The sequence below is a fragment of the Lepidothrix coronata genome, unplaced genomic scaffold (genome assembly GCF_001604755.1).
Source record: "Lepidothrix coronata isolate B3197 unplaced genomic scaffold, Lepidothrix_coronata-1.0 Scaffold22, whole genome shotgun sequence".
Lineage (NCBI taxonomy): Eukaryota > Metazoa > Chordata > Aves > Passeriformes > Pipridae > Lepidothrix > Lepidothrix coronata.
In genome coordinates, this window is record NW_016690202.1 from 3,245,585 (window position 1) to 3,266,749 (window position 21,165).

At 40.0% G+C, this 21,165-nt stretch overlaps 1 protein-coding gene across 3 annotated transcripts in view; it reads left to right on the top strand.

The window, feature by feature from the left end:
• Positions 1–5,316: 5,316 nt before the first annotated feature.
• Positions 5,317–21,165, top strand: part of FAM169A (family with sequence similarity 169 member A) — a 39,766-nt gene continuing 23,917 nt past the window's right edge. For 2 of the 3 annotated variants that reach the window (XM_017808344.1, XM_017808346.1), the window contains exons 1-2: positions 5,567–5,727; positions 19,845–19,982. In XM_017808344.1, the coding sequence (XP_017663833.1) occupies positions 19,848–19,982 (135 nt within the window). In that variant the 5' untranslated portion in view covers positions 5,567–5,727; positions 19,845–19,847. Of the gene's footprint in view, positions 5,330–5,566; positions 5,728–19,844; positions 19,983–21,165 lie in introns of those variants that run through there. The other variant, XM_017808345.1, reaches the window with a different exon arrangement.

Below are 21,165 nucleotides of genomic sequence, written 5' to 3' on the forward strand. Positions count from 1 at the left end.
AGCTAACCATCAGTGGTGGTAGTGCCTCTGTGATAATGTATTTAAGGAAGGGTGAGAGAGAGAGAGAAGTGATAAAATGTCAGAAACTCTGCAGACATTGAGGATAATGAAGAAAGAGAGGGAGGAGGTGCTTTGCTCCAGGTGAGAGAGCAAAGATTCCCCTGCAGCCCATGGTGAAGACCATGGTGAAGACCAGGCTGCGTCTCTGCAGTCTATGGAGGTCCAAGATGCAGCACACATAGACTTGCAGCCTGCAGAGGACCCTATGACAGAACATGCTGGAGCAGTTTGTGAAGAACTGCAGCCCATGGGAAAGACTCATCGGAGAAGTTTGTGGAGGACTGTCTCCTGTGTGTGGGACTCCAAGCTGGAGCAGGGGAAGAGCGCGAGGAGGAAGAAGCAGCAGAGACAATGCATGATGGACTGACTGCAATGACTCCCATTCCGTGTCCCCCTGTGCCACCCTAGGGGAAAAGGTAGAGAAATTAGGAGCGAACTTGAGCCTGGAAAGAAAGGGAGGGCAGGGGAAAGCTGTTTTTAACATTTGTTCTTATTTCTAATTATCCTACTCTGATTTGTTTGGCAATAAACTACATTAAATTCCTAAGTTGAGCCTGTTTTGCCTGTGACAGTGATTGGTGAATGATCTCTCCCTGTCCTTATCTCAACCAATGAGTGTTTCATCATATTCTCTCTACCCTGTACATATGATGAGGAGGAGTGATAGAGCTCCTTGTTGAGCATATGGCAGGAGCCAAGATCAACCCACCACAGTACATCATACGGACTTTTGCTAATAAGTCACATGGATGGAAATATCTCATCAATAGAGATCACAAGATGTCATCACTTCTAATGGAGTGAACATGCCTATGCAAAGGATGTCAATTCTGCATTTGTCCATGTTGTGGGGAGTGATGGGCAAGGTTAGATAAGAGAAAGCTGGAGGATAGATGGAGCCCACATACTTGCTTGATGTGCTGTAAAAGAACCTGTCAGTAAAAGCAATTTCAAGATGCATGTTTCTTTCTTTAAACAGTTCTTTCTTTACACATAATTTAAAAACATCCCAAAGATTGCCCTTTTCTATGGATGAAAAGAAAGAAATACAGTGAGACTGTCAGTGACTGATTTTGTGTGCTTTGTATGCTTGGTTTGTCATGCTTCGATCTGTTATGTAAAGCTTGCAAAGAGCAGGGTTGTCCCTTTTTTTTTACATGGCTTAGGGACTCCTGAATCATTAGCAATAAAGAACTAACTCCCTGACTGCCAAATCTTGCTGGCCCTACCTGTGCTTTTCCAGGTAGGTGTGTAGTCATCAGAGTTACTCAGCAGCATCTGCCACCAGTTCTTTACTTGTTAGACCCATGTCTGACCCAGTATTTTGCCTGTTAAATTCTTGATTTTCTCTAGTGCAAGTCCCACAATCGTTAGCTGTAACATCTAATAATAAGTATATTTCTATGAATTTTTTTTGCTGTGAGGGCAGTGAGACACTGGAACAGGTTGCCTAGAGAAGTTATGGATGCCCTATCTTCAAAAGTGTTCAAGTCAAGTTGGACAGAGCTCTGAGCAATCTGGTCTAGTGGAAGATGTCCCTGCTTAATGCAGGGGGGCTGGACGAGGTGATCTTTAAATCTCCCTTCCAACCCAAACCATTCTATTATTCCATGTTTCTAAGCACATACATCACTCAAACATGTTTGGAGTACAAGTCACAGGAGCTGTGCTGAAAGCATGTTTGGATGTGTATCTTGTAGCTACATAGGACACTTGTATTTAGTATGCTACATAGTGTGCTCGTTATTTAGCAGATAATATTAATGACAATGAGAACTTGTTACATTTCCTTTTCGTCATTTTTACTAGAAAAAGCTTTAATCTCGAAGTCCACCTAGGCAGTCTGCAGGCATCTCCCTCACTACAGATTTAAGAAAAATTGGTCTAGATAAACATCTGATAGCAAGATGTGCCAGACAATTTAGTAGGGTCTCTTCCAATCTGATATTTCTTAGGAAGTATCAGTTGTGCTAAGACATCACAGACGAAAGATGTGAAAATACAGGGTAAGATGCCAGACCTTCTGCTTTTACATTCTGTCTTTAATGCAAAGGTTTGACAAAAGTATTTAGTTGTGGGAGCATCACCTATTTCTGTACACTACCATGAGTGTGATGGGATATGTTCTTTAAGGTAAAAATTACCATGGCAACCCAAAATGCTGAAAGAGAGCCAAAGACTCCTTGAGGCAGGTGGGACTGTGTGTGTGTGTGTATGATCCATTGCACATATATTAGGGGATCATCCTAGCTCTATGTAATCTAATCTGTAAGATCCCCCACTGCACATATTTAATGTTATTGGTGTCAGTAGTCATAGTAGTAAAATTGAATATGCTTCTAAAAATTGGCAATGTAAGGATGATGCAGGAGAGAAGAAGTGGATACACAAACTTCCAGTGCGATTAATATTATTACCAGAAAAAGCACTAGTCTTGACTAAGAATCTTTTGTCAAAATCTCTGTAAACCTCTCAACAGCAGAAAGTACATATTATTTGCAGGGTTCATACGGAGATTCTTCTGGACATAAGAGATGGCGTGAAAGAAGTAATAACAGTTAAAAAAATAAATTTAAATGCAAATCTATTTTTAAACAATATTGAAGATAACCTGCAAAGGCAGTAACTTATTGGAGGATTTCTGTCTGAATTTATTTTTCTGCCTTAAGATCTTATTTGTCTTTTTATTTCCTCTTCTTAGAATATACTACCTAAGGAGTCCTTCTGCTGTGCCTTTTGCAACCGGACGTGCCTGTCTCATATTGGCCTTTTTAGCCACCAGTGCACTTGTAACAAATGTGGGTAGAGCCCTTCCCAAATTTTCGTTCACAAAGCCTAGCCATGATTTCCTCTTCTAAAAGATTTTATGATGAGGATTTTAATAGCACATCCATATCCCAAGCACCTAAAAAGGAAATACTTTTATGAAATTACATTGTGCATGTCCAAGTCTCCTTATCTCCTTTAAAATGGCTAGTAAATAACCATGGTCAAAAAGTTTTTCACCAAAGGTGTTTGGTTATTCCATGAAACTGTCAGCAACAATGAAGGTAGAAAACCACCACAAATTTCTACGTTCTTCTCTTTATGTGAAAGCAAAAAATACAGGAAGTGGAGGTAACTTACTTTAAGAATTTCCTGACAGGTTTAATTTGCAATCTTGGTCCATTAAGATGTCCTATTTTCTACTACTATGTATTGCAGAACAATTTCCACTATTTAACACTATGTTAAAAAAAAAAAGTCTTTTTTTGAAATGCAAGTGCAAAATACAATCAGTATTACTCTAATTAGGAGAAAAAATTAAGGGAGTATAAACCTTGGCCCTTTTTCTCTAGCCAAGAGAACTTTGTCAAAGCTTGTCATAAAAGGAGTTTTAAGGTGATCACTGATTTAAAAAAGTTCTATTGATGCTGTCTCCCAAACTCCCTCTTGTAATCTGTTTCAGCAAAGTTACATTATTTTGTGTGGTGGGTTGACCTTGGCTGGATGCCAGCTGTCCACCAAAGCCACTCTGTCACTCCCCTCCTCAGCTAGACAGGGGAGAGAGAATATAACAAAAGGCTCATGGATCAAGATAAGGACAGGGAGAGATCACTGAACAATTACTGTCACGGGAAAAATAGACTCAACTTGGGGAAAATTAATTTAATTTCTCATCAATCCAACCACAGTAGGATAATGGGAAATAACCCAAATCTTAGAAACACTTCGTCTCTCCACTCCTTCCTTCATCCCAGGCTCAACTTCCCTCACAATTTTCTCTACTTTCTCTGTCTGAGCAGGGCAGGAAGACAGGGAATAGGCATGGTGGTTAGTTCTTCACAAGTTGTCTCTGCTGCTGTTTCCCTTTAGGGGGAGGACTCCTCCCCTGCTCCAGCATGGGGGCCTTCCAAGGAAAACACTGAACTTCTCCAATGTAAGTCCTTCCCACAGACTGCAGTTCTTCACAAACTGCTCCAGCATGGGTGCCCCAGGGGATCACAAGTCCTGCCAGCAAACCTGCTTCAGTTTGGGCTTCTCTCTCCACAGGTCCTGACAGCAGCCTGCTCCAACACAGGCTTTGCACAGGGTCACAGCCTCTTGTGGGCATATCCACCTGCTCTCAGTGTGAGATCCTAAACAGGCTGCGGGTGGATCTCTACTCCACCATGGACCTCCATGGGCTGCAGGGGAATCTCTGCTCTAGAGCCTGGAGCGCTTCCTCCTCTTCCTTCTTCACTGACCTTGATGTCTGCAGAGTTTTTTCTCTCACATGTTCTCACTCCACTCTTGGGCTGCAGGTGTGCAAGTTGTTTTCACCCTTCTTAAATATATTACTCCAGAGGTGCCACCACAGTTGCTGATGGCCTTGGCCAGTTGCGAGTCTGTCTTGGAGTCGTTTGGCATCGTCTGTGTCAGACACGGGCAAAGTTTCTGGGGGGTTCTCAGAGAAGTCACCCCTATTGCCTCCCCATTAGCAAAACCTTGACACACAAACCCAATCCATTTGGACATGCACATAATAATTTTTAATGCACTGAATACCTGTTCCTCTGGTCCCAGAGGAACCAAAGCTGTCTTTGGTACATAACACTGAGAAGCCCATGGAATGGCTCCTGCCCCCCATATTGGGCTGCGATCCCAATTTGTGCCTAGCCTTCTTTGTTCAACAGATGCTACCATGGCTGTGCACCTACTGTTTCCCCAGTTCAGAGCAAAGGATCATCTCTATAAGACAAGGGTACACTTTATAGCCAGAGTCAAGAGCAAATGCTTTCCTCTCACAGAAACTTTTTTTTTTATTTTGGTGTTCGTCAGCTCCCTGGCAAGCAGGTCTTTCTGGAGGTGGACACTCAGGCGCTGTGGCCAGTGGTGGGTGGTGCTAGGGAACAAGGATGAATATTTTCCCTTGGTAAAGGACTTCTGCCAGCACTTGAGTTCAATCAGCACCCCATTTTGGCAAACTTGAGCAGCGGTGAGACCTAGGCTGGCCCCTGGTGTGGGCATCTGTTAGAGATGGGGAGGCAACACCTACTAACTGGATCCATGAGGCCACCATTCTTGGGATGTTTCATCCCTGGCCTCATGGTGAGCTGCCCAGCACCAAGAGACTACGTGTGGCCTTGCTCCTTCCTCCTTGCGACTACCACAGACCTCTGAGGCAGCTCCGGGCTACCTCTGTGTGCCAGGACCACAGGACAGGCGCTACCACGGCGGTGAGCGGTGGTGTGGTACCACCTCCCCCACGGAGGCTGGCTACGAAGAAGGTCCCAGGGCAGCCGCTGTGGTGAGCGATGGCACAGATACCGCATTATGTACCGCAGTGGCGGGGGCGGTGGTGCAGATACCACCACCCTGCCTGCCGGGTAGCAGGTACCACACCTCGCTCCGTGTGTGCGGGAGGGCGATGCAGGTCCCCGTAGCCGCCATGGCGGGCGGCGCGGAGCGAGCGGCGGCTCCGGGCGTATCAGCGGGAGTGCGTCAGCGGCGAGGGGCGGGGAGGCCGCCGCGGGAGATGATATCAGTCGCCGGGCAGCAGGACCAGGCGAAGCTGGAGGTGCGCAGAGGTTCGCCGTGAACGCTGCCAGGGAACCCGGCCGCCTCCGGTGCTACCTGCGCCTCTGCCTCCATCTCCATCGATCCTTGCGCCCTCGCCCGCCGCCGCCGACTGCCGGGCTGGTTGAGGTAAAGCGTGGCAGGGTGCCGAGGGTAACCTGCCGGGGCGTCCCGCATCCCGGCGCAGCCCAGCCGGGCCCGGCCAAGCGGCTGAGAGGGAGGGGGCGCAGCGGGAGGTGGGTGGGTGGGCCCGTGCAGCCGCTGCCCCGCGGCCCCTCGCCCGCGGCAGGTGCCGGGTGGCCGTAGCAGCCGCGTCCGCATCCCCGCAGCATCCCCGCCGCCGCCCCCCGGGGGCACCGCGCTCCCGCCGCGGGGCAGTGCCCGGCCCCCACTACCCCGCGCTGCCATTGCAGCCCGGGCAGGGCCGCGCCGCAGGCCACGGGCGGAGATGGCTGTGCCGCCCGGCCTCCGCGGGGCTTACACCATGCCGAGCTTGGTGTGAGTTCTGGCCCAGGCCACTCCACGATGGCCAGGACCAACCATCTTTTGTGGGGTCTTCTGTTATGGCTTTGAAATTTACGTATTATAACGTGTAGGATCTATTATACATCCATATACCTTTAACATAATAATTGTAATGCTACAGTAGCTATTTCCCACAAAGATGGCTCTGTGTGTGTGTGTGTGTGTGTGTGTGTATGTGTGTGCACAAATACATATGGACACGCACAGCCACACACCCCCCTTCTGTTTTCCTACATGCGATCTGTGGGTCTTTTTGAATTATATTTTGAGGTAGGGTTGATTCATTCTGCTTAAAACATGGATAAAGAATCTTCCCTAAGATACCCATTGATGGTGCATTCCTATCCTGCTTATGGAGTACTAAATGCAGCCTGAGAAAGTGGGTTACGCTAAGAGCTAGAGCAAAAGGTTTTACTAGCATTGATGGAAAACAGAATATATTAACTCACCAAATTTTTATATTTATTAATGTTCTGTTCAGAGAAAACCATGAAAGAATAATCTGTAAGCTCTTCTGAGCTGTGGAGTTTTCCGTTATTAATTACCAGAAATTTGGAAAACTAGCCTGTGGTATAGAGACACTGTCCAGCTGAAACTTGCCTTTTTGTGTATGTCCATGCAGGAGAGAGGAGGGAACTTTTTTCTCTTTCTGCATAAGTGCACATACTAATTTTATGTGTTGGGCTGCACCATTGGTCATAGCTTTATATTATAGCCCACAAGTTTTTATGGGGAATAAGCATTGTGGCAGAGTGATCAGTTTAATAAAATCGGTGATGCCTCACTGGATGTTCTTTAAAAAACTGCTGCAGGTCAGAGTGATCGTGGTCTTCCTTTTCCATCAAACTCTTCCTATAGGAACTCAGTGTATCTTCTCTCTGTTTCCTTAAACACACTGTTTAATTGTCCTCTGCTTAATTTACTGAAGAATATCGTGCTTTTTGTCTTAATGGAGTCTAGTGAGAAGACATTTTCGCACCGTTTTCATAGGGGGAAAACATTAGGGCAGAGAGTGTTATATATGATCAGGGTTTAAATTCAGGTGTTGTCAATGAGCATCTCAATTTCAACACTGTTTTATGAACTGCTGAGGACTCTGATATAGCAGCAGGTTTTTAAGTTATTTCCCTGTTCCCCTTTCCCCAGTCTGATCTTATGTATCGTCATCTTCGTGTGGAATCAGATGTTTTACAGTGTCTTTCTTTACTGTTGTGCAAGATGAGTAATTAAGATGGGATTCTGCTGTGCTTTTATAATTTACTCTCTCCAACAATACGTGATCCAGCCACACACTACCAAATCTTTTTGGAGTGTTTCATAACTAGTCCCTTTACACAGGAGCATTACTCTGAGAAATGACTTGGAAAATACTCTTAATTTATTCAGTATGCACATTAGAGGTAGATAATATCTCTTTTTGCTTTAATGATCAAAACTATGGGGTTTTATATGTCTATGTGTGTGGTTTTTTTTTTAATTGTCTATTAGTGTTGTAGAGATAATACAACTCAAAATTATATAAAAATCTTCTTATCCAAACATTCTATCAGCACAGTTTGGTTTAAATAGTTGTATTTGCATACCTAGTCCACTGCAGAATCTTTGCCAGCAAAAACCAGAGGAATTTCACTTCAGTATTAAGGCTGACACTTACTAATGCTTTTATTTTCATGTTTGAGACAAAATCATTAAAAGAAGAACATGAGATTTGGTGGTATTCATTTGCTTTACATTTCTTACATTTTAATTTCTTAGAATTAGTATCAATCTCTTATTTTGTACCAATCAATGAACATCATGTAGTGGTGATCATTTAAAGGTGTTACAAATTATGTTTCTGAATTTCAAATTCAAATAGTAATATTAGCGCTGAATATTACTTACACTTATTTTCACATTGCCATTCCTTAAATACTTATTCTGTGCAAGTTACTAGCTTCTCATTTCCTCACAGAAATACCTTACTCGCTATTCTCAGAGTTGTATTTTGGCCATCACATTGTATCAACTATACATTCCAGAAAACTACAGTCATCCCTTGGCCTGTGAAGGTTTGGGGCAGCTGTGGTAGAGGTGTACGCTTTTCGTTGGAACTGCTTTCATCAGTATATGTCTCTTGGGTAATCATTTTGTAAACTGTTGAAAAACAAAAAACCTTTTTCTTACAGTAGAAATGGGGTTTAAAAACTAAATAATTGTATCAGAATTCAACCTTCCTCTCAGACTTATGCTTCCAGCTGTTGCAGTGTGCATTAAACAAGTCTGAGTGGAAAAGCCTGCTCTAATGGATCTACTGCTTTGCTTTAAATATGACCAAAATGGCATCATGCAGTGACTTGATAGCAATTCTCTAGCATTCTTGGAGTTTTGTCTGCTTTTGCTGAATTTTTTTTTTTTTCTGAACAATTGGATGTGACAGCATATATTTATTAAATCATTTTAAATTTAGTCAGTGTTCTCCACTGAGCCTGATATTGTGAAGAAGCCTTTAAGTAGCTTGCTAAAATATGTAAAGGAATCCTGTCCCAAAAGAGTGATAAGCTTTCAGATCTTCCCTAAAATGTCACAAAAATTAGTGAGAGTTGTCAGGACTAACATATCTGTTTCTTTGTTTTCAAACTTACCTGGAAAATCTACTATTGTTTTAAATGATATATCTGTATGTACTAAATGATTAATTGAATTGAAAATCTAGGAAAATCTGTTTGTCTGAATTGTGTACTGAACTGTGTGTTGTACAGCCTATTCAAAGCAGCATTTTTGATTTGTTTTCAAATCCGAGTTGTTCCTCTCTTGGTCCTATACTTTGTTTTGTAGTAAATTAATATCTTATGTTATAATGCTGTAGGATAGGGTACCTCCATATTCACAGGGTCAGCATCTCTTGCTTTTGCTTATGGTTAAAAATTGTTTATGGACCAGGATGAATTGAATTCACTGTTACCCTTTCTTGTAGGCTTCATTGAAACATGTGGTTAAATAGGGGTGGTTAAAGGGTGGTTAAATAGGTTTCTTTAATTCTCTGGATCACTGAAGAGGAAGAATAATCAGTAAAGGTGTGGTCTCTGTCAAATCAGTAGCCCCTGAGGCTGTATAAGAAGAATACACCCTGTTCAGAAGTTGTGACATAGCAGTGTTTGTGAGCCTGCTCCTACACCTGCCTTTCCCAAGCACCAAGTATTGATGAAGTTCGAAAGGTACAAAATGCTGCATTCACCCTAAATGACTTCATACTTCTAATACACTAGGTGTTAAATTTTGAAGTATGTTTAAAGGAGTTTTTTGAAGGAGCAGGAGGTAATACACGGATTCCTGGCAACTAAGTGTTAAACTGAACATTGATTTAGGATTAGTATAATCAGTTAGTAGTACTAATACTGTTCTTTTTTTTTTTTTTTAATCAAAGTACAATATGGTGGTATGTTCAGAGGTCTGATTAGCTTACTTATCTTGTTCCAAACCCACCCCTAATAATCAAGTAATGTCTGCATTTCTAGTGAAGAGAGGTTATTGAAACTTTTCAAGCATTTTGTTTGTTTGTTTGTTTTCTCAAAAAATCAAGTACACATGTAACAGGATAGCCTAGGCACTAGGAGGTGTAGCTTAGAATTCGAAATTTACAGACATGTTGCAGTGAGAAGCAGGGGAAATGCAGTGTATTGACAGAACTGTGTAAGTTCTTGGAATGTCGGGATGTTTGTTGACTGAGATAAGGATAGGATGTCACCAGGGAGGAGGTTGTGTGTGAATTCCTTTCTGCTATTAGAGATATTTTTGCTAAAATTCTCAGACACAGAACTTCAATCCTGTAGTAACATGTTTATTGATACCTAGTGAATGCATGTTAGTGGATTTTTTTTTATCATACAGCTGTGGTAAGTTGAACAAAACCAGCAGTGGCTATACCCAGACAACTGTGGTAAACAAAACTTAGCTATCTGCAGTTACGAGATTGCTGAGAAAAAAGGTAAACACAGAGCTGCTCAGGAATGAGCTCTGTCTGCTAGGGATTTTGGAAAATCTTGATTTGGATGACAGCAAGTATGAACAATGGGAAGAAGAGATTCATTTTGGGGAAGAGGGACATAAGCCAGTTGATGTCTGAACAAATTCTTGATTCAGATTCTGAGCAATGAAATACTCCTTTTGATGTTTTAATCTCCCTTTCTTTTGGGAACAGGACTTGTACACAAACAAGAAATACCGGACCTTGCTACCTTTATTTTTTACCAGCTGGAGCAGCTTGCAAGATGCCTGACTCTTGCCTAGCTTCTCAGTCATATTGATACTAGGTTTGAAGTTTTGTTATGTGCTTGTTTTTCAGAGGATTGAGTTTAGTTCTAGTTTTATAGTTTTAGTTTATATATGCCTTTTTTCCATCCTTCTGAAGATGGGATGAGCACTGCTGAGTACAACTGTGAGCTAGACAAGAGTGGTCTGTTTTTGTGGCCTTTGTAAAGGTGAGGAAGTACTGATGGTGTTTGCTATAGACATATAGAACTGTTTACACCTATACTGTATTAGTGAGAATGATGTGTCACCTAGGATGGCAACTTGAAATATCTCGTCATAAAATGACTGGGCTCAGACAGAGTCTCAGTAATGACTCCTTATCCTGTTTGCGGCCCAAGCATGTTGCCTAAAAGCCTGATTACTTCCTTTGAACGTTGTTTGTGATTTGTGGTATATTCTTTTGATATGACTTTCACCTTACATTTCCTTTGAGGAAGGCGAGACAAAATTCCTTCTAGTTATCAGTGTCCCTAGCTCTTTTGAAGTTCTTTGATCCCACACTATTTTGGTAAGTCCATAAACTACATTGTCTGAGAAGTTTATGTTCTGTTGTAATTCATCATTTATTATGTCAAGCAGCTGAAAGGATTTGCTACTGTAGAACACTGAGCACAAATAGCAGGTAAAATTCAGAAGCTCGTATTAAACACTGTCTTTTTAGCCATCTGTCATCTTCTGAAAATAATTGTAGTATCTTCAAGATACTGGAATTGAATCAAGAATTTGGAGATAGCTGCCTATTCCCTGTATGGAAAAAAGTGCAATTCTTAATCTACGGTGAGGTTTAAATTCTCACTGCTCTAAATGTGTTATACTTACTGTACTGCTGCTTTCAGGATTCTGATCCTCAAGCTGTTGTAAATGAGGTATAGGGTCATATGGTCAGACTGAAACATCTCAATTCTGTGTGCTTGCTGGTTTGCAAGAAAGTTTTATGGTTGGCTGACAGGGATCTTTTGCTGCAGCCTTGTTTATTTTTGTTCCCTGCTTCCCTTACTCCTACTTCTAGAAAGATCTCATTAATTTCTATCCCCCTTTCTGCATTTTCATTTGAATCATCCACAAAATCAAGTTAGTTGCGGCTTTCTTAGTTGCTGCTTTCTTAGTTGTAGGTCTCCTGCTGCAAATGACACTAAAAAGCGGGCAAACCCAGCAAAACCACTTACAGATAATTTAAAAAAGATGGGATACTACTTAACTACTGAATTTCCTGCAGCTCCTCTGATGAAAGCCATGACATCCAGAGACTTCATGTGGCATAATTGCAGCTCAGACAACTGTTTCAGTAATTCCTTGGGTATGGAGAGTATGATTGCAAAGCTTAATCACCTGCTTCTCGTTGCTAGTAGCCATGGTCACCATTTCTTGAATTTGCGTGTTGAATATTCTCGAAGTGGCCATGGGGAGAGTTACTGTTCTTTGGCTGATGAGAAGTAACTCATTAGACTGCTAACATGTATCTGTGCTTGGCTAATCTAATCGATGCAGCTTTGACGTCCAGTTGTAGGGATAGGGGATAGGACAGCACAACCAAGCGTTTTAAAAATAGATGCAAATGCGTACATAGGGTTACTGCAATTGCAGTCTCACTGTGGTGTTAGGTTAGTTATGTTAGGTTTGGTAATCGCCCAGCTGTCTACCCAGATTCAGTGGATTTTTTTTTAAATTATGGTGAAAGGAGAAGCTTTTCTTTTTGTTCTTATCTCTGAAATCCCTAGATGTATTTATAAGATGGCCCTTGCAAACCAGAGGGATAATGTTAGAGGAAAGTGTGAAGGATTGAGAAGGGAACAAGTTGCCAAGAAACACAGGTGTCAAGTGGGAGTAGGAGATGATCTTCTCATAGCAAGCAGTAAATAAAGCTGCAAAATATTCCCTTGTTAGATGCCTGGAGAAGCAGGAAGCAAACCTATGGAAGCTGTGGAAGATGAGCGGGGTAAGAGCAATATGTCTGTGTGTGTCCCAGGCGGCCCATCAGCCACCTGAGGAGGGTGGCTGTGTGTGGGCTATAAGTGCGGAGCTATAGAAGGTCATTAAGATCTTTAGGAGCAGATGGTGTTGGGTTTAAACTGCAGGAGCAAAATTGCAGGGAACTGAAGATGGAGCTATAGAACTGCACACCAACCACTCTAAACTGCTGAGGTGTGGAAGGGGGAAAGAGTAGTGACCAGAGAGGAAAAGTGGGTCATTAGGCGTATCATTGTGGGGTTTGGTATTATTTTCTTAACCCCTAGACAAGTTTGCCATGTGTAGTGAAGGGAAGATAGAGGAAAATCAGAGATTAGAAAGAAGAGTGAGTGCTGAGTACTGAAAGATCAGATATATGTCAGAGAGAGGCAAATCCAGAAAGTAATTATCCCATTTAGCTGTATCTTTCTGTCTTTTACTTGTTAATTATTTTCAAACACAACTGGAATGGTTTTCATTTTGTGTGTGCATATGTTCACCTTGAATCTGAGAAGCTGAAAGGTTTCTTTAAGAAAACTATTTTTTCAGATTTATCAGTTAGGATTATTTTGAGCAGTCTCAGAATTTTGATTTAGTATATCTCTGGCATGCTTTCATTGTAGGAAACACTTGTGCATGTTAGTTTCCAAAACTTCCTACTGAAGGATGTGCTCTTCAAGAAACCAGATGATAATCTCATTAAAATATGAGGCAGTAGAAAAATGTGTCTACAGGTTAGTAGTTGGTATACGTAAGAACTTAGTCTTTGATTAAACGGGCTATTTAAATATCTAATTTTAATTACTTAAGCAAAATGCCAGTGGTGTTACACAGGTACCTAACTGGACATATGCATAAGAACCTTACCTACCTGAGGTGGGTTTGAGAGTGAAGTTGCATATCTTTTAATACTACCCTGCCAACTCAGTCTTGGTAACTGGTAAGTTTTCTGTCCTGTTTTCATTAAAGGAATATAATTTTGTAATTGTTAACAGAGTTAATTTTTTCTGCAAATCTATCTACAACTTGATTAAACCCCCTCTTTTGCACTCTATTATCAACTCTTGTTTTATATTAGCACATTTTAGTTGCAGTATAGTCTTTTAGAACTACCAAATGTTATTTTTTTACTACATGTTAGAACATCCTGGATCGATTTAATTATAGAGTGAACTTTTAGATACTCTTTTAAGACTATTTTATTTTAATGAAATTCATATACTTTTTTCAATTTTTTTTAATTGAAAGAAATCATGTGCAAATACTTTTTTTTATGATGTGGAGGACTCTTTCTTTTTCCGTCTTTGTTCATGTTTCATTGGACAAGAGGGTGTTCAAACCCGTTATTTAGAACTTTTGACCATAATTCTTGCTGGGAAGTTGGATCCTATATGTTGATTTCATAATTCTGTTCTATACATGTAAATTAAAGTTACACTGTGGTGACTAATTAATGAATGGAAAGGATTGGCTATTTTTGTTTGTTTATTTGCATTCAAATCAGCAGCTCTGATTTATGTGTCTGATAGAAAACCAGAGTTGCGTAAGCTGCTTCAAGCAGATTATGGGTAATGTGGTTGACATATTAATCCAGAGATCTTGGTTGATGTTGACAGCAATTTCTAGACCACTGGCCTGTGTTTCCTTAAGAACTTTCTATTTGTGATTTTGTAGGTTATAAACCCTGTTGTTTGGGGTTTGTGTTACTTTAAACAAAACCAATACAAACAAATAAACAAACATACTTATTTTTCCTTTTAGGAAAAAAATAAAACCTAAACCAGAGCAAATTTATCTGAGTTGGCAAGAACTTGTGTTTCAGGCTGATGTGCCTATGCTTGGAAAATGTGAACAAAAGTCAAACTGCAGGGAAATAGCATTTTTATGTCTTAGAGCTAGGGTGCAGATAATGATTTGAAGACCAACTCGGACTATACAAACCCAAGCTTTTTGAATTATACCCAAGAAAACCTACCTCTAATTAAGTAGTTTTTTGGGTTTGAGTTGTCTATTCAGTGTGGAATCAAATAGTGTATTATTGTTGCTTCTTCAAGCTGGTATGGTTTTCAAGAAATTCAAATGTACACTGTTGTTTAAAATTTAAACAACTTCTCTTTCCTAAAATGTCTTCCTCTTCCTGCGGTAAATGTACATTACATTACAAACTAAAATTAATAGTTTTAAGAGATGGGGATATTTGTAAAACATAAAAACTTTGTCACAACAATAGTCGAAATTGTTGATTGTGGGACAGGTTTTCTCCATCTATTTCAACTTACAAGAATCATGATAAATTAAGCGCATTCTCTCTGTATAAATATTTAAATTATTAATTATCTTAGCATAGGTTTAAAATTTACTTGTTTTATATTAGAAAATGATAAACTACCTTTTCACTTATTTAAATACTTCAGACTGTATTTTTATAGAAACAGGAAAAAGCTACATTTAAAAACAACCCCTCTCAATTAAAATTATTGGATGTTGAAGCAAGAAGAAATAAAATGAAAATGCTTTGTATATGTAACAGCTGGTAGTAAAAGCAGAGAAACGTTTATGTAATTTGTCTGTTAATAGAATTAGTTCTTGGAGAGCTTTAACAGTTTTAGAAGTAGCAGATGTGTTTGTGTTTTTTTTGTAGTTGAAGTCAGAAGACTGAAAATACTACTTTTTAAAATATTTAAATTTTCTTCCATCTCCTGCGTAGTTTCACAGCTTTCACCAAACCAGCAATTGGATGTTGCAAGGTGGGAAACAATCACAGCAAGATGGAAAGGATGCTCCTGGCGCTCGGATCAAGATGATTGCTGGTTTTGTGCCTCATCAGTCTGGGCCTGGAGCGTGGCTTGAGACTTCTCAGTCCTGGTTTGGCTTTCTCTGGAACTGGTGTATATATGGAGATCTATGTTTTATTTGTTGTTTGTCTTTTCCCACAATGCTACCACAGGTGTAGCTTTCAGCTAGTCTGGGAGATATGCTAGGATCATTGATTATATATTTAAGATAGAACTTGTTTTAAGGTGTTGATGATTCATAAGAAATGCGTGGTTGTCCTGGTTTAGCACCCTGTTCTGCACCCTGTTGTCTCTTCTCTAAAGCAGAAATCATAATTAAAAAGAGAAAAACAACCCATACCAGCAAATTAAATTATAATTATTTATTGTTAAACACAAATTTAAATCTGATGATTGTTTGCCTGCATAATTATTTGTCCCAAATATTATTTTATATTGAAAAGACTTTGGAGGATTGTTTGTGATTTATTTTTTTTTAAGAAAATGAGATATGCAGTTACGTCGTGCTGTGTAAATAACTGTCTATTCCAATACTTGTCAAGTTTCGATAAAATTTTTGTTCATGTATCTCATGATCTCAGTAAAGTATTTCTCATATTACTCTCTGAGCTAATGATTATTTGTGTTTGTAGATGAGGTATTCAAGCAGATCAGGTAACATGTCTGTGCTCACATTAAGTCTGTTCTACAGTTGGAAATTCATCCTGATTCCTCTAAAATCCTTGGCTGTCAGCCTAACCACTTAAAGTTTACTTCCCCTGAGATAAAGCCACCCTAAACCAGTTTTAAGCTGTATTTAAGCCCTCTGACATACTGTAAGAGATAATACAGCTTTTGACTTCTTACTTTTCTGCTGTTTTGGGATACTCATTATTGAGGGACTGGAAGGGGATAGATAGATCTCTAGATTCCTGCTGAAATCCACATATGAGCTGGAAGCTGCATGTACTGTGCATCTCTCCTTCATGCACTTCAAAGATGAAATAGGGGCTGTAGATGTAACTTATAATGAAACCCATTTACAATATTACCCACTTATTCTATGTTTGATTTTTTTTTTAACCTTAAAACTTGTAGTAATAAAGGTTTTGTGAATAAAGAACTGCCTGTGTTGCACAGGAATGACTTCACTCATCCTGTTAAATATGTTTCCTGAATTGATCTGTTAACCTCTGGTGCTGCAGTTGTTCCTAAAGAAGGACATGCCATTGCTTGTTTAGTAGCTTGCATCATGTTGACAAGGGAGAAAGGCATATGATTCTGCATTAAAGCAAATATGGCTCATATGAGTTTATTGCACAAAATTTTTAATACTATTGTGTGAAATGATATGGTTTTAAAGAGTGTAAGATTTATTTTCTTTTACTTGAAAAATGAAAAACGTCTCATTTAAAAAATAATACTTTCTTCTCTCCCCTCTAAACACACACTTCTAATGTGCTTTTTTGTACAAATGGTCATGATGGGTTTGATTGTTTAAGACTGCATTGTATGTGGTTGGTCCGCCTGGCTGTTTGCCAGCAAACTGGAGTGGTACCCCGTGAGCAGAGCATGGTCGCACATGTGACAAGGACTTGACCTGACAGTTGTAGTTGTGCAATGTGTGGAGGCTTAGAGCAACAAAGAGGGGCATGAGGGACTGCAGAGCAGAGACCTGCAATGTTCTTGCTTCCTCTGCAGCAAAAAATGTGTTAATGCTTTTGTCAAGGAAACCTGAAAAGCTGTTTTCTCCTTTGTCTCTATCCTGTTTTACTTGAGACTGTCAAGATGTGGAGCCGTTTGTATTTTTACTTTGTTTGAAACACTGACAAACCAACTTCAGTTTTGTGAGGGACATATCCATTGTGAGGGACCTTCATTACTGTTGGAAGACATTTCATTTGTGTTTAGTCTGTTATTTTGCATTTCAGAATTAAAATGTTTGCATTTTGGACTGTTGAACTACTGCCCTGTGCTTTGCTGTAGATTGGCACAGAATGTTCTTCTTTCATCACTAGTTTAAAGCTTTTAATATAACTGTACAACTTTGCGAACAGTTATTGATTTCTTCAGGAATGTAGTGAACTATTTCTAATCTCGTCAACACTGAGAGGAAGTACATCATGCAAGTATATGAGAGCTTGTAGTTGCATGTCTGATCTGCTGCATGGTACAAATGATATGAGAGGCGCTGAGTAGGTTTTATTTGGTTCAGTCTTGAAGACTGCTCTGTACTGTTTTCTTCTGCATAGTATGTTCTCTGTAAATGCTGTAAAAGAAGTTGAAAGTGACTACCATAACTGAGTTGGGAGTGTATAAAATCAAAGTGTGCTATGTGGAATAAGGTAACCAAACAGCTAAACAGAAAGAAGGTCTGTGAATGGTTTTGAGGGTAATTTAATTAATCTGTTAATTAGCAAAAAAAAGGGGGGGTTGTCTTTTTTGCTTATAAGCAGACATATGGTTGCTGCTTTTATTTTCATAGTGGTGTAGTGGTTGGAACTCAGATAATCTACTGAATTTCTTATTACATGCTCTACTCCTGCATCATTTTGTTCTTAAAAAATGTCAAGAATTATTACCTAGAGGGTTAGAGTTTGCAGCTTGTTTGTCTGTTTGTCATGTAGTAAGGAAATTTCAGCTCAATTTGTTTGTTATTATCAGTTATCCAAGCACTTAGGTATTTCTTTAGTAATGGAGAGGAGTTTCCCCTTTCCATGAGCATACAGAAAATTAAGTTTTGTGGTTTTGACGGATCTGTATTCCTTTACAGCAGAATACCTGGACTCTTGTAGCTAACCAGGTGCTAAAGCCTCATCCTCTTACAGAAATAGTGTCATGTGTGAGATTACATGGCTTTTTCTTGCAATGTACTTATGTCAGTGTAGTCTGTGTCCATTGCTTACAGTATTGCTGGTGTGCTTCAGGACTGTAATGTGGGCAGGTAAGCCATATCTGCTAGAGGTGAGGAGACCAGTGGTGGATGAATTTCATCCTTGACAGCAGCTCCTCTGGCTGCTGTGCATTGCTGCTGCATTCAAAAGCTCACACACATCACCTTTGGCTCTTGGAGTCAGTTTGCTTGCAAACAGGAGGAGCAAATGGAGTTGGTGTCAGGTGTCTCTTACCTGCTTCTGCCCTGTTAGCAAGAGCAGCACCTGAAATGTGGGAAGAAAGAGGTGGAGAATTAAGAGATGCAGCTAAGTATCTCATATGGGCAGTGAGCAATAGTAGGAAGAATGTGAGACACTGCAAGAGAATGCAAGAGAAAATGCAAATAACAGCTGAGGGGAAGGAATGACCTGAATTTGAAAGGAAATGGCTGTGAGGAATGTGTGTGTATATCTGAACAATAGCATTCATGGAAAACATTCGTGTTTTTATCAGCAACAGCATTAAAGATGGCAGTTGTAGATGCCTATGAAGTCAGGTCCAAGTTTGTTGTTCAATTTTAACAGGAAAAAGAATCACTTTTGTAGAAGGAGTGGCCTCTTGTATTCAAGCAACTGAATATTATTGCGGTTTAAAAGCTTTTAAAATGCAGACTTTTAATTGCTGCTGGGTGAGTGACAGTAAGTTCTTTTGCATTTGATTTACCTGTGTCAGTACAACACTGAATGGTGGATTAAATAGAGAGGACTGAAGAGAAAGTGGAAAAGAAAATCACTGCACACTAGGATTTAAAATAAAACTAAAGAAAAAAAAGACTCCATAGTGGAGATTAGGAATTGTACAACTTATATGGAAACCTTTGTATTTGAGAGTTGTGAGGGGTTTATGGGACAAGATCAAGACCCTTGTGTTCCTCCAGAACAGGTTCTCGTGAACTTCTGTTAGTTCATGCTTCTGAGAGTTTGTGACATAGCTCAAAAGCAGCTGAGAGGTCTATTTCTGTTTATAGTTCTATAGACCTGGGAGAGCCTTACCTGAAGAGTACACGGGATTCCAGGAGCTCTTGTTTGTCTGAATTTGACATTCCTTTGACAAGGAAAATTTGAATCTAAGAGCTTTCAATGAGTTATTGCCACTATGGTTTGGCTTCAGTATTTTAGTTTTTGCCTTGTCACCTCCTTAAAGTGTGTCTCTTTAGTCTGTTGCAGGCTCTTGTTTTTAATAAGCTTGTATCATTTTCTGTTCACAGTCAAAATGCTTTGGAAACAACCATCTGTTAGACATACTAATTGGCTAGTTTTTGAGAGAAGTCCTCAGCAATGCTTTGGTTTCTTCAGAGATGGATTTAAATGCAAAGGCCCAAAAATAGATTAATCCCTTCTGTTGTTGTCTTCTGGGTGTTTTACTTTATATTTTACTACCCAGTTGTGTCTTAACCTGTGATATCAAAAGATCTCTCCCAGATCCCATCATCTAGGAGAGAGATAACTGAGTTTACCACCTAAAGGCTGCATGTGCCTGTGCTGCAAATAGGGGGCTTGTATATGTTGGAAAACTGCAACAACTGGGTCTAGGGGGACCTATAGGCCAATCTCATCCTTTTCTGCTTGTGAACATAGATTTGGTTAAGGTATTGTTTTAGAGACTGACTGTTCGTAGTCACCATCCTAATTAAGTGTCTGGAGCATTTCTCCCTTCTGTCATGGGTACAGAGGACTGTAGTGAACAGCAGACTATGGGTGTTCAACGGTGTTATTTACATGGAGGTTGTATGTCTCAAACTACCTATGTTAATAATGTTGTTTATTTCTCCAGAGGATGTCATTCCCTGTGGATATATTGAACAATTGCAGTCATGAGGACTTGGAGAGCTCAGCAGAGGACTACCTCTTTGATCTTCGGTGGGGGAAGCTAAGCTGTCCTACATTCTTCTCTCTGCCAGACCACCGCAAAGTAAGAACCAGCAAATACTATAGTCCCAATGTTCTTAATAATAAAAAAAAAAATAAAAAATCACGTAAAAAAAAAAATCTGGGTATCACTGACTGTCTGCTGCTTCTAGGCAGTGGATCTGTATGCATTAAGTATTTTAAAAGAAACCCCAAAACCATAACCTTAAATCTTCAACTGATTATTCAAACCCTTTCCTAAAAAGGACTACCTCATGCAGTCTCAAAAATCTATCATCATCACTAAGGAGTTCATGATTTATTGAAACTGATTGACTCTTTTCGTATCTCAGTCCTTCAGTGTGCTTCATGCTTGGTTTCAATTCTGATTAGTAAGTTTCACTGATTTCAGAAGTGATTCTTTTCTATGTGAAATATTCCCTCCTGTTATTTAACTCTAGTAAAGGCTAGCTGCGACGCTTCTGTGTTTCTTGCATGATAGGTTAGTTGGTTCTGTCCAGATGAACATTTCTATTAGAATTAATACCAATAAAACCAATAGTGTATAGCCTTCATGAAATGTGAAGCTGAGAGGATTCTCTGTGGGACCTAAAGGTCAGTGCTGCAGATGCCTTGGCAGAAGCAGAGTCTTGACTACTTTCCTGCATTTCTGCAGGTACTGTATGCTGAAATAGTTGCTTGAATTAATGTCCTCATTTGTGGCAATAGCCTGTAGTAATCTTCTTAAATTGGTTAAGCAAGTTTATTTACCACACTGTTAATGTCTATTTTTTATGCATTAATTAAATGTTGGAAACATGTGAATTTAAATATCAAAATGCATTTCCAGAAAGGTACTCAATTCCTTAAAGAAGGATTATTTTATCCTTTTCATGTTGTTTGTGAGGGGAAAATTAAGCAGACAAATTCATAATTTCTAAAATGTGTGCAATTTAAGGGAACAAAACCTTTTTGAATCCAGCCTTCCCACCGTAGCGCTTTAGAACTTGTTAACAAACAACAATTTTGCTGTGCCAGTTTATTACTCTGCTTGACTGCTTCATTCTTCTGTTGGCTTTGACAGCTTGCGCAGTTTCAACAGTTGAATAACGTAATGCTGGCTCCTTGCACACCTTACTTCAGTTATGCACACAAATGCAAACTGTTGACAGAACAGAGAAGTAACAGTACAAATTACTGTAGCTAAATCTGCCACAGTGTGAGAGTCAAGCTCTTTGTAATGTAGT